Source organism: Hirundo rustica, chromosome 19 (assembly GCF_015227805.2).
Source record: "Hirundo rustica isolate bHirRus1 chromosome 19, bHirRus1.pri.v3, whole genome shotgun sequence".
Lineage (NCBI taxonomy): Eukaryota > Metazoa > Chordata > Aves > Passeriformes > Hirundinidae > Hirundo > Hirundo rustica.
This window is the reverse complement of record NC_053468.1, coordinates 2,650,481-2,665,089: the sequence shown is the minus strand read 5'-3', so window position 1 is coordinate 2,665,089 and position 14,609 is coordinate 2,650,481. Positions and strand designations below refer to the sequence as shown.

At 47.0% G+C, this 14,609-nt stretch overlaps 1 protein-coding gene across 5 annotated transcripts; it reads left to right on the top strand.

The window, feature by feature from the left end:
• Positions 1-1,119: 1,119 nt before the first annotated feature.
• On the top strand, positions 1,120-13,896 carry DHX40 (DEAH-box helicase 40). 5 transcript variants are annotated; one of them, XM_040082488.2, is made up of 17 exons: positions 1,120-1,258; positions 1,823-1,968; positions 2,238-2,357; positions 3,456-3,686; positions 3,852-3,918; positions 4,390-4,521; positions 4,791-4,890; positions 5,183-5,269; positions 5,682-5,864; positions 6,725-6,805; positions 7,437-7,594; positions 9,070-9,184; positions 9,464-9,572; positions 9,873-9,967; positions 10,499-10,568; positions 10,893-11,121; positions 12,750-13,896. In XM_040082488.2, exons 1-17 carry the CDS (start codon positions 1,120-1,122, stop codon positions 12,884-12,886), a joined length of 2,199 nt encoding a protein of 732 aa, XP_039938422.1. In that variant the 3' UTR covers positions 12,887-13,896. The 5 variants fall into 5 exon arrangements, with proteins under 5 accessions (XP_039938422.1, XP_039938421.1, XP_039938425.1 ...); XM_040082487.2 differs by having other exon boundaries at positions 12,747-13,896; XM_040082491.2 differs by having other exon boundaries at positions 1,130-1,254; positions 12,747-13,896.
• Positions 13,897-14,609: the final 713 nt, after the last annotated feature.

Sequence of the window (14,609 nt, the reverse complement as noted above, 5' to 3'; positions counted from 1 at the left end):
TCAAAACTTTTTACTATTTGCACATTTTAGCAAAACGTAGGAATTAGTGTTCATTTGCCACGAGTCACGCAGTCCATTTGTTAATTAGAATTCTATCTTCTATTGGTTAATGATTTGCTTCTGATGCGAATTAGTGCCATGCTGAATCTTTCTCTTCTTTGGGGTCAGCGCGTTCCTTGGGTTGCTGATCCCAGAATTACCAGATTTACCTTTTACCCACTTGGAACTGAGTTGGGTTTATAAGTTTCTTCTCTATTTTGGGAGTTCTTCCAGATATCCCATAAATTCTGCATTTTTTGTGTCCACTACCAGAGGGCATCTTTTTTTTCACCACAGCTTTGTTAACCTGTCCCTAGGTCTGAGATCATTGAAACATGTCTAGCCCATGACTTCTGAAATTCTAACAAGTAATTTGTTTTTTTCTAAGAGATTGAATCCCGTCTCTTATTGATTAGGCTTGAAAGTATAAAAAGATCAAATATTCAAGAACCTTTTCTCTCATAAGGAACAGGTTTTGGTGAAGCAGGTTTATCAATATTTGATTATTTCCTATATGTGTACTATTGTGTTTTGTTCAGTATTGTGTAGCAGCTGAATGTAACAGTACGACAGCTGACCCAGGGAAAGAGAATATGACTCTGATTTATGACAGAATTCGAGCTCATTTCTTGTCCCTTAGATTTCAAAACGTGGCAAAATATTTTCTTTCTAATCAGGGTCAGTCCATCAGGACATATGTGTGGACTCAAGGGTCAAATTTTGTCACGAAATACATCTGAGCAGCCTGGTCTGGTGGGACTTGCCCCCGCCGTTGATTTCGGGGTCCTTCCAACCCTTCGCATTTTGTAATTTTGTGATTTTTGTAAATTTTTGGGGGTGATTCCGAGACTCGGGGGCGCCGTGAGGGCCTGAGGGGAGAGCGAGGGGGCGTGGCCTGACGGAGAAGCGGGAAGCGGCATGGGGGCGTGGCTTAACCGTGAGGCGGGGGCGCGTGGGGGGGCGTGGCGCGCATGCGCGAGGCGCGCGCCGGCGGCGGGCCCGGGGGTCGCGCGCGGGGTTCCCGGCGGGCGCGCCCGTGGGCGGGGCCGCGGGTGAGGCAGGTGAGCCCCGGGAGCCGCCATGGCCGGCCCCGCCCTGCCCATCCGCCGCTCCCGCCGCCAGCTGGTGGAGGCCGTGCGGGAGCGGCCCTTCCTCATCGTCACCGGCGAGACGGGCAGCGGCAAAAGCACGCAGCTGCCCAAGTACCTCTACGAGGCAGGTAACGAGACTCCCGCCTCCGCGGGCTGCGGATGTGGGACGCAAGGCACTGATAGGCTCGTGTTGTAGTTCCCCTGTCCCCTCGGGACTGACGCAGCTTCGGGCTGGGCTGCGGTGAGAGGAGGTGGCTTGATTAAACCTTTTAAATAAAAATAACCAAGCTGTGGCCGTGTGTGCGTTACACAGGTACGTGTTATAAAGTGAGCTGGAGCAGTACAACTCAGTGTCCCTGTCTGTCCCGCAATCACCGGGGGTGTTCAGCCTAGAGAAGGCTCCAGGGGTGATCTTAGAGCCCCTGAAGGAGTCCGGAGTGACAGGACACTGGGAATGGCTTCCACTGCCAGAGAGCAGGGTTAGATGGGATTTTGGGAAGGAGTTGTTCCCTGCGAGGATGGGGAAGGCCTGGTACAGGTTGCCCAGAGAATACGCCCCATCCCTGCGAGTGTCCAAGGCTGGACAAGACTCGGAGCAACCTGGGCTAACGCAAGGTGTCCCAAGAGGGGGCGGGATGAGATGATCTTTAATGTCCCTCCCAAGCCAAGCCAACTCCTTGTGTCCCCCGCAGGCCTGGCCAAGCACGGCGCCATCGGAGTGACCCAGCCCCGGCGCGTGGCCACCGTGTCGGTGGCGCAGAGGGTGGCCGAGGAGATGGGCTCCGAGCTGGGGGCTCTCGTGGGCTACCAGGTCCGCTTCGATGACTGCACCTCCGAGGTGAGGCCCTGGGGACTGCCCTGGGCGGGTGGCAGGGTCACTGAGGCTGTCTCAGAGCTTTGGCAAGTGTCTTGTCCCGGCTCTTGGTGTCCCGTTACTCATTTGGGGAGGTGTTTTTGGGCACCTTGCGGGTGCAGCGTTGCCCGAGCACCTGTGCTGTGGTGGGTGAGCGGCTGCGGTGTCCTGGATAAATGTGGGGTCTGTGTGGAAGGGTTTGCTTGGGAGCAAAAGGCCAGGCTGGCAGCTGAGTGTCTGCTGAAACCTTGCAGGACACTGCCATCAGGTACATGACTGATGGGTGCCTCCTGAGGCAAATCCTGACGGACCCCCTCCTCAGCAAGTACAGTGTCATCATTCTGGATGAAGCCCACGAGCGGAGCCTCAGCACTGTGAGTGTCACCTTATATCTGGTTTTTGGGTCACAGTTTCTCCTTTTCTGTGCTCTGTATGCACCTTCCTTTCACTTCAGCACGGTCCCCAGGGGTTTTGACTGACTTTCCGTGGATGTGCTTTATCTTTTTGCTATCCTGAGAGCACAGAGCTGCTGCTTTGTTCAGTCCATGCTGCATAAGTTGAAAATAAGATGTGGCCTCTATTAGTGCTGGAGTTTTTGTAGCTGTTTGCATTTAAATGCAGTTCAAACTTTCCTGGCTGTTGAATACTCTCCCAAAATTTCCATGAGTTTGAAGCCAGAACACAAACTTTCTAGAATACTAATTTAAAAAAATAAACCAACGCAAAATAGACAAATAAAACCCAAAACACCTCTCCTGCCCTGAGGCCCAGTGTTTCTTAGGGTGTGTATATGACTGTGCAAAGAGATTATGGCTTTTGGGTCCATGGAAGCATCTAGACCTGAGTCCCAAAAGCTTTCAGAGGTCACCCTGACCCTTCTGTGGGCAGCAAAGGGACATTGGAGTCACCGAGACCTCAGGAGATGGTGTTGTGTGCCAGACAACCTCCTGCTTCAGCAAACAACCTCCCAGTCCAGCTGGGAAAAGGGAAAATGCTTTTCTGAATCCCAGTTTGCCCTCAGGCATCTGAGGGTGTCGCAAATAACTGAGCTGAAGTGGTGGAAAGAGCAGGTTTGTAATTCAGAGCACCACAGAGTGAAATAAACTTGCTGAGGTCGTAGCAATAAATAAAAACAGAGGAAGGTTTGTACACAGTCAGGGGACACAGGCTGGGAAATGGAATGAGAAATGTGTCTGAGGTAACTTCTCACAAATGACTTGAGCAAGAGAGTATAAAAATGAAAAACAAAGGAGTTTAAGTTACACTGGTGTTGTCTGTAGACACCAGCTCTGTAAGAAGAGCTGGTAAAAAATTAATTAAACTCTAGAAACCAAAATGTCCAGGGTAAAAACATGTTTTCTTCAGAGTGCTTAAGGCCTGGAATATGTGATTTTCACTGTCTCAACGGGATAAGACCCTCTTGTAACAATACCAGGCCATTAACATCAGCTGTTTCTGGTTTTTTCTGCTAGGATATTTTATTTGGTTTGCTGAAGAAGCTGTTCCTGCAGAAGAAGCCAGCAGGCAGGAGGACAGACATGAAGGTGGTGGTGATGTCAGCCACCCTGGAGGTGGAAAAGCTCTCGGAGTTCTTTGGGCACTGCTCAGTGCTGCACATTCCAGGGAGAAGTTACCCAGTCAAGGAGATATTCTGCAACCTGCTGAGCCCCAGGGATGTGGGCAGCTCTGCCTATGTCACTGAGGTCTGGCCTGGTTTGTTTTCTCCGTGGTTTCGGGGTGATTTCCGTCTGTGTTGTGTTCTCAGCATCTCTGCAAGGAAACGGGGGGAGGATCAGTTGGTGTGGTGAGTCCTAGGAAGAATTAAATGGGATTTCAACTGATTTTGGCTTGTCTGTTGCTTGTGCCAGGCTGTGAAGGTCACCCTGGACGTTCACTTGAATGAACCAGAAGGCGACATCCTGGTTTTCCTCACAGGTGAGAATTTTCCTGGGTACTTCGAGTGAATCATGGCATTGCCAGCAAAGCAGAAGACTTCCAAAGCCTGCCTGGTTTCACCCAGAGCAGTGAGAAGGGAAAGGTGCAGGTTGATGCACAAAGTCCTGTGAAATGGTCGTTTTCAGAGCTTTTAGGAATAGCCAGATTGACTCGGCGTTGTCTGCATGGTTTAGTTTGTTGTTAATTCAGGGAGGAAGAATTATTTTAGCTGTAAAATCCTACACCAATGCATGGGCCAGGCCCTTAGGTATTTTTTAAGGAAAATGCTTGGTGAGAGGCAGTGTGGAAAGGCCAGATGTCATCTCCTAAACCCCCTCTCATTAATTCCTTCTTTTAATGATGTTGGCAGCTCTGCCTATTGACAAAACAGCCTTATTTGAAGATGTTGCAAACCAGGAAGACAGAGCTGTAGCTAATGAGGTCACTTAAGTGCTCTTGTGTGTCTTTCAGGCCAAAATGAGATAGAAAGAGCTTGTGATTTGCTTTTCAAGAAAGCAGAATCCATCGATTACCGGTACGAGGTGCACGACCGGGCTGTGGAGGGTCTGCTCATCCTGCCCTTGTATGGCTCCATGTCCACAGGTCAGAGCACAAAATGTCACCTCATCACATCAATCTCAGCTGGAGGAGTTGTTGTAAACATCAACCTCATCAAATTTTCTGTTTGGGTTGGGAAAAAGGTGTTAATTAACCCCTCTGTCACAGTACTGTGGCACTTTAGGGTAGGGGTTTTTTTGTGGTCATCATGAACTAAATCCAACTTCAGCCTTCATTTTATTTTATATTTTTATATTTTATATTTTTATTTTACTTTATATTTTTATATTATTTTTATTTTCCTGTCATTTTAGATCAACAGAAAAAGATATTTCTGCCAGCTCCCAGAGGCATCAGAAAATGTGTGGTCTCCACCAACATTGCTGCAACATCTCTGACCATTGAAGGAGTCAGGTATCGATTTCTGTCCCTCATAAAAAGCTGTAACAGAGGGAATAATTCAGGAAGGTCTGGGTTTGGAAAAATACATATTTTCTGCTGCTATTGCCTTTTTTTGGGGTGTGTAGCAAGAAAACCCTTGTTGTTTTTATAGTCTTAGAGGTGACCAATATTTTTGAACCTAATTTGAAATCAACTCTACTAAATAACCAGGGTCTAGGTAGAGTAAATGTGTTCTTTTTGATGAAATCCATGTTGTCTGCTGAGCCCTCTGTTTTTTTACCTCTCTGGATTGTGGTTTTTTCAGATATGTGGTGGACAGTGGCTTTGTGAAGCAGTTGAATCACAACCCCCGAGTTGGTTTGGACATCCTGGAGGTGGTTCCCATCTCAAAGTAAGTTAAAAATGTCATTTGCTGTTTCTGGGAGCTGCTCTGGCAATAATGCTCTTTGTTGTATTGTTGCTCTTTAAAAAAATACATAAAAAGATAGGCAGCAACCTCGGGGCCTCATGATTTAGAACCACTTTTATTTGCTGCCAAATAAGGATTGGTTCAGGATGTACAACTTCCTAAAAGTCACAGGTATTAGGGAGGGAATTGGCATTGTCTGAGGTCTGAGCAGTGCTGGCTTAAAAAATAACATCTTCCATGCACAGAAATTCTCCTTTATTTCTTGCACAGCTGGATTTCCTCAATTGCTGTGCAGGGATACCTCTCCCACCTACAAACAGAGAAATTCCTGTGCTGCTTTGGGTGGTACCAGAAGGGATGACAGGTTTGGATTTGGGTTTTTTTTGGGGGGCAGGAGCGAAGCCAAGCAGCGAGCTGGCCGGGCCGGCCGGACGTCGGCGGGGAAAAGCTTTGGATTGTACAGCAGGGAGTTCTGGGAGCAGTGCATGCCCGAGCACACCGTGCCAGAGATCAGGAGGACCAGCCTGACGTCTGTCATCCTCACCTTGAAGTGCCTTTCCGTGCATGATGTCATCAGGTGACCTCCCTGTGGCGGGATTATCCCTGGCCAGGAGTCTCAGAGGGGCAGGATTAGGTCCCCAGCCAAGTGGGACACTTCAATCAGCTTTTCTGCTCTTCTCCACTGTAATTCCAGCTTGGATCCTGAGCTGGAGTCCGGTTTGAGGCTTTGCCAAAGATCCCATCCCTCCCAAGTTAAACGTGTTTGTTTGTAGTGTTCCTTGAAATCCTTAAAATCCTAAAATACTGGGGTTTATACCTCAAAATACTTAAAATACTGATTCTCCACTGTAATTCCAGCTTGGATCCCAAACTGGAGTCCAGTTTGAGGCCCTGCCAAAATTCTCATCTCTCCCAAATTCAATGTGCTCGTTTGTAGCATTCCTTGAAATACTTCAAGTCCTTAAAATACTGTTTTTATACCTTGAAATACTTAAAATCCTCAAAATACTTAGGTTTATACCTTGAAATACTTAAAATCCTTTAAATACTGGTTTTTTTCTACCTTGAAATACTTAAAATCCTCAAAATACTTAGGTTTATACCTTGAAGTACTTAAAATCCTTAAAATACTTGTGGTTTGTACCTTGAAATACCTAAAATCCTTAAAGTACTGCGTTTTATACCCCAAAAATCTTTGTCTCTCTGGAATTTTTGTTTTAGTTCTAAGACCGTGCAAGTGTAGAAAATGCAGTTTAGTGTGTGCCACGCTGGGATTTGTCATCAGGAATTCCTCAGCTGGGGGTCGTACACACACCCATGTGCTGGAGATGATTCTTACGATTATCTTAACTTTGGTGGGAAAACCTGCATTGGGAGGTTTGAAATTTCTTTTTGTAAATATGAAAACTAACAAATCTGCTTCACTTTTAACCACAGGTTTCCCTATTTGGACCCCCCTGAAGAAAGACATATTTTGGAAGCTCTGAAGGAGCTTTACCAGTGCGATGCTATCGACAGGTAAAAACCAGAGGGGTGGAGTCACTGCAGGAATTTCAAATCCAAGCTTTAAGCTGGTGTTTTGTGTGGACTAAAGGACTTTTCCCTCCCCTCCCCAGCAGCAGGATGTGTTTCGTTATTTAGCTTCCAGGAAGTTTACTGGGGTTTAATATGCTGTCTACAAAAACAGGGGTAGAGCTCAGTTTGGGGTTTGGGAGATACAGATCAGGTTCTCCACATTGTCCTGGAGTTCCTAAGTGACCTCAGGCAGGTTACCTCAGCTCTGGAGTTCCTGAGGGCACATCCCAGACTGTTGTGGCTCAGCAGCTCAGGCTCTGGCTGGGAGGTCCATCCAGGAGCTCAAGGCAGGAAGTGAGATCTTATCCTAAGCTTCCAGGAATTCTTCTTGTTAAATAATAAAAAAATCAAAAGCTGGCTGTGCCTGCCGTGGAGCAGACACAAGCAAGCTGGAGAAATGTGGGTTATTTTATTGCTAGTGACACTTCTCCATGTCCCCAGCACCTGTGTGGGCACTCACAGTCCAGTGGGAAGTGCTTCTTACCCAGTTCACATTTAAACATCATTTCATTGAATCTGCTATTTTTATATATATATATATATTTTTTTTTTTTTTTCTTCTTCCTGGTGTAAGGAGAGGCCACGTGACAAGACTGGGAGAATTCCTGGTGCAGTTTCCCCTCCCTCCCAACTTATCCTGTGCTCTGATCAAAGCTGCTTCCCTGGACTGTGAGGATCTCCTGCTTCCCATTGCAGCCATGCTGTCCGTGGAAAACGTCTTCATCCGTCCAGGTGAGAAACCCCTCTTCCCAAAAAAAATGAAATTAAATTTCCCAGCTTTCCAAAGCCTTGGATTCAGGGCACTCTGCGTGCCAGGAACTGGACAGCAGCTGTTGCAGAGGCCTCAGAGCAGCAGGGATTGGGCTGTGTTTGTCCCAGGGCTGTTGAGCTGGAAAGCAGCAGATGCCTAAGCTGACAGGTCATGAGGGGAAATCTCTGTGACAGAAGGGAAGAGGCAAAAATAAAGGGAAAAAAAACCCAAGCAAAACACCAATAAACCACCAGAAAACCAAAATGCTCCCACAGCAGATGTGTTGCTGTTGGTTTGGGTGCAGACAGCAGGGGCAGGTTGTTTTTAGCAAGTCACTTCTGGATTGTCTTTTCTGTTCAATAACTTTAACCAAACAGATTATTAAGTTTCTGTGAGGGGCTTGACTTGGCACTGCCTCATTGCCAGTGATTTTCCAAGTGGAAAATGTAGTTTTGCTGTGGTTCCAGGGTAGTTTCAGTAGAGCACAGTTCCACTAGAGCTGGACTTAGACTTTTCACTGGTGCTAAACTTGAGTCCGTCCTGTCCTCCTGTCCCCTCCTGCTGCCCACCCCCAGCTGTGGCACACATCTGCAGCCTTTGTGAGGGACCTTTGTCCTGCCCAGTCCCTCCCTGGCCCTGCTCCCGTTCTCCCTGTCCTCCCTGAGCTGTTGGAGCAGCGGCCACAGGCCCTGCTGCCAGCCCTGATAAGCTGGGTCCTGCCCTGGGCTCCTTCCCAGCCCCACAACTGTCCCTTTGCTTCCCATCCTGTGTGCCCTTGGTTTTTTGCCTGTCACCCTGCAGCAGCCCTGTGCACGAGGAAGCAGACACAGATCCCCATCCTCCAGGCACTTTTTCCAGTGCACATCTGTGGGATGAGGCCTCCCTGCTCCGTCCCTTTCAGTACCCACAAACTTCTGCCATCCCCTACAGCAGCAGCAGTTCCAGTGGCCTTTGCAGCCCTGCCTCCCTCTCCCAGGTAGTGCTGGAGGAGGAATCCTTTGGGTGTTGTAAAATCCACTGGTTTTTATCTTTTGTTTTAACATCTCCAGTGCTGTGGCAGCAGTTCAAAGCTGAGTTCAGTAGATTAGAGGGTGCTGTGGTGGGCTGGGTTCAACAGTCTTGTTTTCCCTCTCACTTGTTCCCTGTGAGCTGTTTGTTTATTCCTTTCTCTTTCCATGTCAGCCTCTGGATGGATTGTGAGTGAGAAATGCTTTCTGAGAGAGGCTGGAATCCTTCATCCCCGGTGCTGGCTGATGAGATTAATCATAGATTTAATAGCAGTGCTCTTGCTCAGCAGTAGTGGAAGGGGGAAGAACTGTAAATGCAGCTGTAGAAGGAGAAGCAAACCTAAAAATGACAGGAATGGAGAGCCATGGCTGCCAGACACACACACAAACAGAAAATTCGGCAGTGATCAATAAAAATGACTTTAAATGAGATATAACTTATTCCTCAGGTGATCCTCAGAAGCAAAAGGAGGCTGAGCTTCAACACCAGGAACTTGCCTCACAAGTGGGAGGCTGCAATGACTTTGCAACCCTCTTAAATATTTTTGAACAGTGCAAAGCAAGGTATGAAATTCTGCCTCACAGTAAGTGGTTTTGCAATGCTCATAACTCCCGGCTTTTAGATGTGCTGCAGATACACATCTGTGTGCTCATTGCTAATTTCAGATTTATTCCTTTTTTGTGAGCTGTAATTTCCATGCAGACACTTTGTATTTAACCCAGCAAAGTATCTGCCTGTGTAGGTTGTTGCCTTTGTGTGACCATAACAATAAAATAGAGGCAAGTTTCTTTGCAAGCAGCTTACAAAGGGCTCCTTTATAATTCAAATATTCCTGTTCTCAGCAAGTCTCCTTCAGCCTGGTGCCAGAAATACTGGATCCATTGGAGAGCTGTGAAATCTGCTTTTAGTGTGGAAAGACAGCTGCGGGAAATAACCATGAAACTGAAACAGGTAAAAACAATTACAATTTCTGGATATGTTTGGGCTGTATAAACTTATATTCGAGAGATGTAGTGGATGCTGAGCCTTTGCCAGGTGGCTGCTGCCTTTCTCCAGTAGAACCTAAACCACTTAAATATTTCTGTAGAGCACCCTTGCTAGTATGGAAATGGGCAAGAAGAGAGTTTTTCTCCTCTCCTTATGGTTTCTGGACAGAGAGAAACCCAAAGTTTAAAACCCATGGGATGGAGGGGGTTTAACTGCTTTTTCTTGAAGAAAGATCCTGATTCACGTTACTGTTTCTTTTCCCAGCTGCCAGACTTCCCTAAAGAGACGTTTGAAGGCTCCAGAACTGAAATACTGAGAAGATGCCTGTGTGCAGGATACTTCATCAACGTTGCTAGGAGGTAAGGAATGAAGTTGGGAGAACTGAGTGGAAAAGAAATTACACAAATTAGTTAAAAGTGTGGTTTTATGTGGGCAAAAGCAGCAAAATAGTAACTGCAGGTGAAGGAGTTGTTTCTGCAGGGGGCTGGAACCTCTGCTTCACTATTCCAAGGGTGTCAGCAGCTTCCCAGCACTGTCATTTCTCTGTCTGTGAAATCAGCTCACCAGCTGATGAGAGGTTCCAGATATTCAGCTAAAGGGCTTGGAAATCTCCAGTTGTCACAGCTTCCAAAGGCTTCACTCCCAAACCCTGTTGTTATTGTGGTGTTACACCGGCAGTGCTGCTGTGGTAAATTAGATATGTTGCATTTCACTTTTAAATGGTTTTTTTACAGTTGATCTCTGGAAGCACCTTCCTCTAGGTAGATATTTGAGAGGAAACTGCTGCTGATTGGTTTAGTTCAGTGCTGCTGTCTGTGGTGCTGTCTAATCACAGCGATGTGTGTTTTGTTTTGTTGTTGTTGTCTTTTAATTTAATTGATATTTTTCAGATCTGCAGCCAGGACATTCTGCACCATGGATGGACACGGCAGCATAGTCTACATCCACCCTTCATCCACGGTGAGTTCTGATAGAGCAGAAAAGCATCTCTAAAAGGAATAATGGCCAGGCCCCTAAACTCTCCCTGGTCTTTGCTTTGTGCTGTGCTGCAGTGCTCATTTTGAGAGTGGGGAAGAGCCTCACTTCTTCAGACTTGGTAAAGGTTTGGTTTATGAAGTGAGAGTGGCACAGGCTGGACTTCCCCTCTGCCTCTTTGGCCCTCACGGGCAATTTTAAACCTCAAAACTCAGTATAACACCCCCTCTCATCCGAATCACTGACACCCTGCTGGAGGTGGGGCCCTGAAAACCAAACCAGCTGTGAGACAACCCTTGAATTTTTCAGCTCTACAACCAGGAGACCCTGCTGGAGTGGATCATCTTCCACGACGTGGCCGTGACCTCCAAGATCTACGTGCGCACCGTGTGCCCCGTGCGCTACGAGTGGGTCCGGGACCTGCTGCCCAGGCTGCACCAGGTGGATGCCTACGAGCTGAGCAGTGTGGCCAGGGAAGAGGTGACTGAGGAGGAAATAACCAAGTGGGAGCAGAGGGAGGAGCTGAAAAGGCAGTGTGGTAAGCACAGTGCTCCTCCCCCTCCGTGTGTGCTGTTTTCGTTGTCGCTCTGGACGCCCGTCACATTCTGGGCTAGAAAGTGTCAATTTGTTTGGTTCTGGTTGTTTTATTCTCCTCACAGCTCTGCAATTCTTATTTTCTGTCCCTGCAGTGGGAGTTGTGTTCGCTTGCTGCTCCTTGCCACGCTTCCCCACTTTTGGTTTCTTAGAGCGGAGCTTGAACAGAGTTGAATTAAAGCATTTTGAGGCTGGTTTATTTAAGTTTGTGAAGGGTTTACAAAACTCTTTAGCCATTGATGCCCAAATAATGCTGTCCTGAGGGCTGTGGGGCAGAGGGAAGGAAAAACAAGTCAGAAAACCTCACCCAGCAGTAAACACACAGGAAAAAGTCTCACATTTTGGTGAATGTCTCATTCTGACAATGAATTTAATGCCATATGCTTAAATAGTCAGTTTTAATTAGAATTGGGGCCTGCTAAATGATCTGGCTGCTTGACATTCTTGGGATTCTCCTGTCAGCAGGTTCCTAAAGCAGCCAAGTATTCAAAGGGCCTCTTTACTCCTGACCCTTCCAAAGCATTGATTTGTTGTACAGTAAATACAGTTTCTCTTCCATTTCCTTAACAAAGGAAAAAAATGCAGACTTGTGCTCACACCAGCATCTCTTTCTGCCCTGCATTATTGTGTAAATCCACCATTTAAACAAGAATTTCATTTGGCTATAAATAATGCAGAAGAGCCTCATCAGTTTATCTGAAGGAAAAGTTCTCCGTGTCCCCCTTCACATTACGACCCTATCAGGCAATTGCCAATTAATTGGTGTTTAATATTGACCTTGCAGATGTATTACTGGGACCCTCATAAAAACAGGTGGCTGAATAGCTGACAAGACATAACAATTAGAAATATTTTAACAATGGATGTTGACTAAAGCTCCTTCTTCTTACCACAGAACCCGGTGCCCAGCCCCAGGACCAGGCTGCAGTAGCTGCTTCACTCACACAGATTTTAGGCTCTCAGAGCCTTTGATTATTTTTTTTTATTGTTATTTTAGACTGAAAATATTTTCTGCTTCCCTTCCCTTCTGTCAGGAGCAGTCCCAAGGTCTCAGTGCTGTGGGGGAATGTGCATTTCTGATGCTGGCTGCTCTGCAGTATTGACTTTTCCCAGTCCCTTATCTGCATGTTTTCCTCTCCCTCCCTCCTGCCTCCGGAAATTTTTTGAAGATAGTTTATCCTGATGTTTTTTCCTGTCCTGCCTAAACCTGAGCTTGGGATGTGCAATTCCAGAGAAGAAATGGGTGTGTAGAACACAGGCTGCATAGTCTCTGCTACAGTAAAAAAGCAAGATTTGGGGATGAGATGAGCCCAGCTGCAAATATTGACATGGGAGCTAAGGCATGATTTTATTTTGAATTTTTTTCCCCTCCCTGCTGTGGTGCAGTCTGTCCTCTCTGGAACTCATTCAAATGGCTGCCTGGGAATTGGTGGGGAAAAAAAAGAGATTTTGTTGGGGGTTTTTTTGTTTGTTTGTTTGTTTGTTTGGTATTTAACAAATGGAAGGACTTGTAATGCTGGGAAGGGTTTTGACACAGAGAGTTTATTTCTTTTTCTCCTCTCCTCTCAGAAGGAGTCACAGACAACTCTGCAAGGAAGATGGAGAGGAGGAACGATGACCAATCCATCCAGGACGCGCGAGCTCGGTACCTGCAGAGGAAGCAGCAACGAGCTCAGGGTTGGAGTGGCCCCGAGAAGGAAACGGGGTAACTCTGCTGGCAGCTCTGCTCCCAGGGCAGCAGTCTGTGCAGCTCTGGGGGCGTTTGCCAAATGCCAGAGGACTGACAGGAGTGCAGGGAAACTTCTGCTTCGTGCTCAGTCCGAGTGCCAAAGAGGACAAACACAACCTTCCCCCAAGCTGAGCTGTGTTCCTGCAGCTCAGTGGCAACGATTTAGTGGCTGAAGCCCTGATGCCAAGTGTGGTGCCAATTCTCTGGCATTTATTTGACTTAAAGAGGTCTCAGTGCCGTTATAAGTGAAATTTTTCGTGAAGGTCGGTTGGGGTTTATTTTTGTAAGGAGGGGAACTGTAAGTTTTTTACCCATTTTATTCTGTCTGCTGGTGGTCATACAGCTCTTCGTGCTCAGGGAAATGTGCAGGAAGGGCTCTTTTAATGGTGGAAGCAGCAGGATTCAATCCAAAGGGGTATTTCCCACCTGCATTCCGTGTTGTTCCTGTGCTCTACCAGGTACGCGCGAGGAAATAAAAGTTTTTTTTCCTTGAGCATCTGAAAGAGCTAGGAGCTGTGGTGCTTTGTCACCATAAAGTTTGTTTCCTTCTCAATAAAGGAATCCTGTTTTATCACCATAATAATCCTAAAGCGCTCCAGGGCTCGAGTGAGGAGTTTATGTAAGAATTTCCAAATAATTGGAAGAACTTGCTGTGATTTTTCCTGCCTCAGCTGTGTGCTCTGTGTCACCCTGGGCACTGGTTCAAGTGCTGTTGTAGCCTGAATAAAACATTCACCGTTCCACCTCTGCCTCATCTCAAGCATTCCAGCACTTCCCAGGATCCCAAGGCCTCCAAAACATCAGGATTTTTTTTTTTTTGGAATATTACAATATTATTGCTCATAAACAAAGTGCTGGGTCTGGTAATTATTCCTCTTGCCCGTGATTGATGGGAAAGGGTTTTGTTCTTTCAGGCTCTGCCTTGGAGCAGCAGCACTTGGGGCTTGACTCATCCTCTGCTCTGAATTTTGGCGTTTAATTGGATTTATATCTGCAGTGTCACGGCCCCTCATGAGTCAAATGCCATCTGCACCACCCAGTGGGCCTGAAATGAGTACACAGAATGCCCACTGCTCCTCGGGGCTATAAATCATTTGGCAGATCCTGATGCTTTCTGATTTATTTTTATATATATATATATTTTTTATTTTTTTTTCCACTTTCTTCATAGCAAGAAGTGAGGGATTTCCCACCCCCCCCACACACACACTGTGTTCCAGGGCTTTGGAGATGGGGAATTTAAGACAAAGCAAAAATTATCTGGGGAAGTAAAATACGATTTCAGCTGTGCCGAATGTGACAGCACACACAGCTCCGGGCAAAGTACCTGGAGCGCTGCATTCATCCCAGAAAAAAAGGAAAAAAATGAAGTTTTTACCCGTTTTACGTGCTGGAGGTAAAGTGTAAGTTAATAAAACACAGAAGGAAGCGTGAAGCTTTGTTACTTTACTGTACTCATTAACAGAGGGCCTGGGAAGAGTCCGGGGGAGCATCCCCGGGGGATGAGGGACAGTGACAGCGGTGACAGGGACACCGCGGGGGGGGAAAAAACCCATCAGCTCCCGGTGACAGGGACACCCTTGTCCCCTCAGTGTCACCTGCGGGGGTGTGGCTCCCTCACATCCCCATGACACCACCCTGGGAGCGGGGCGTGGGATCCATCGCATCCTGGTGACAGGGACACCGCGGGGAGGGGTGGCCCG

Bases quoted from the DNA above. Each gene is read 5' to 3' on its own strand.
- DHX40 (XM_040082487.2), top strand. From the start codon at position 1,120: ATGGCCGGCCCCGCCCTGCCCATCCGCCGCTCCCGCCGCCAGCTGGTG. The intron at 4,522-4,790 runs GTCAGAGCACAA...CTGTCATTTTAG, and splicing joins GTATGGCTCCATGTCCACAG to ATCAACAGAAAAAGATATTT. The intron at 6,806-7,436 runs GTAAAAACCAGA...TCCTGGTGTAAG, and splicing joins CAGTGCGATGCTATCGACAG to GAGAGGCCACGTGACAAGAC.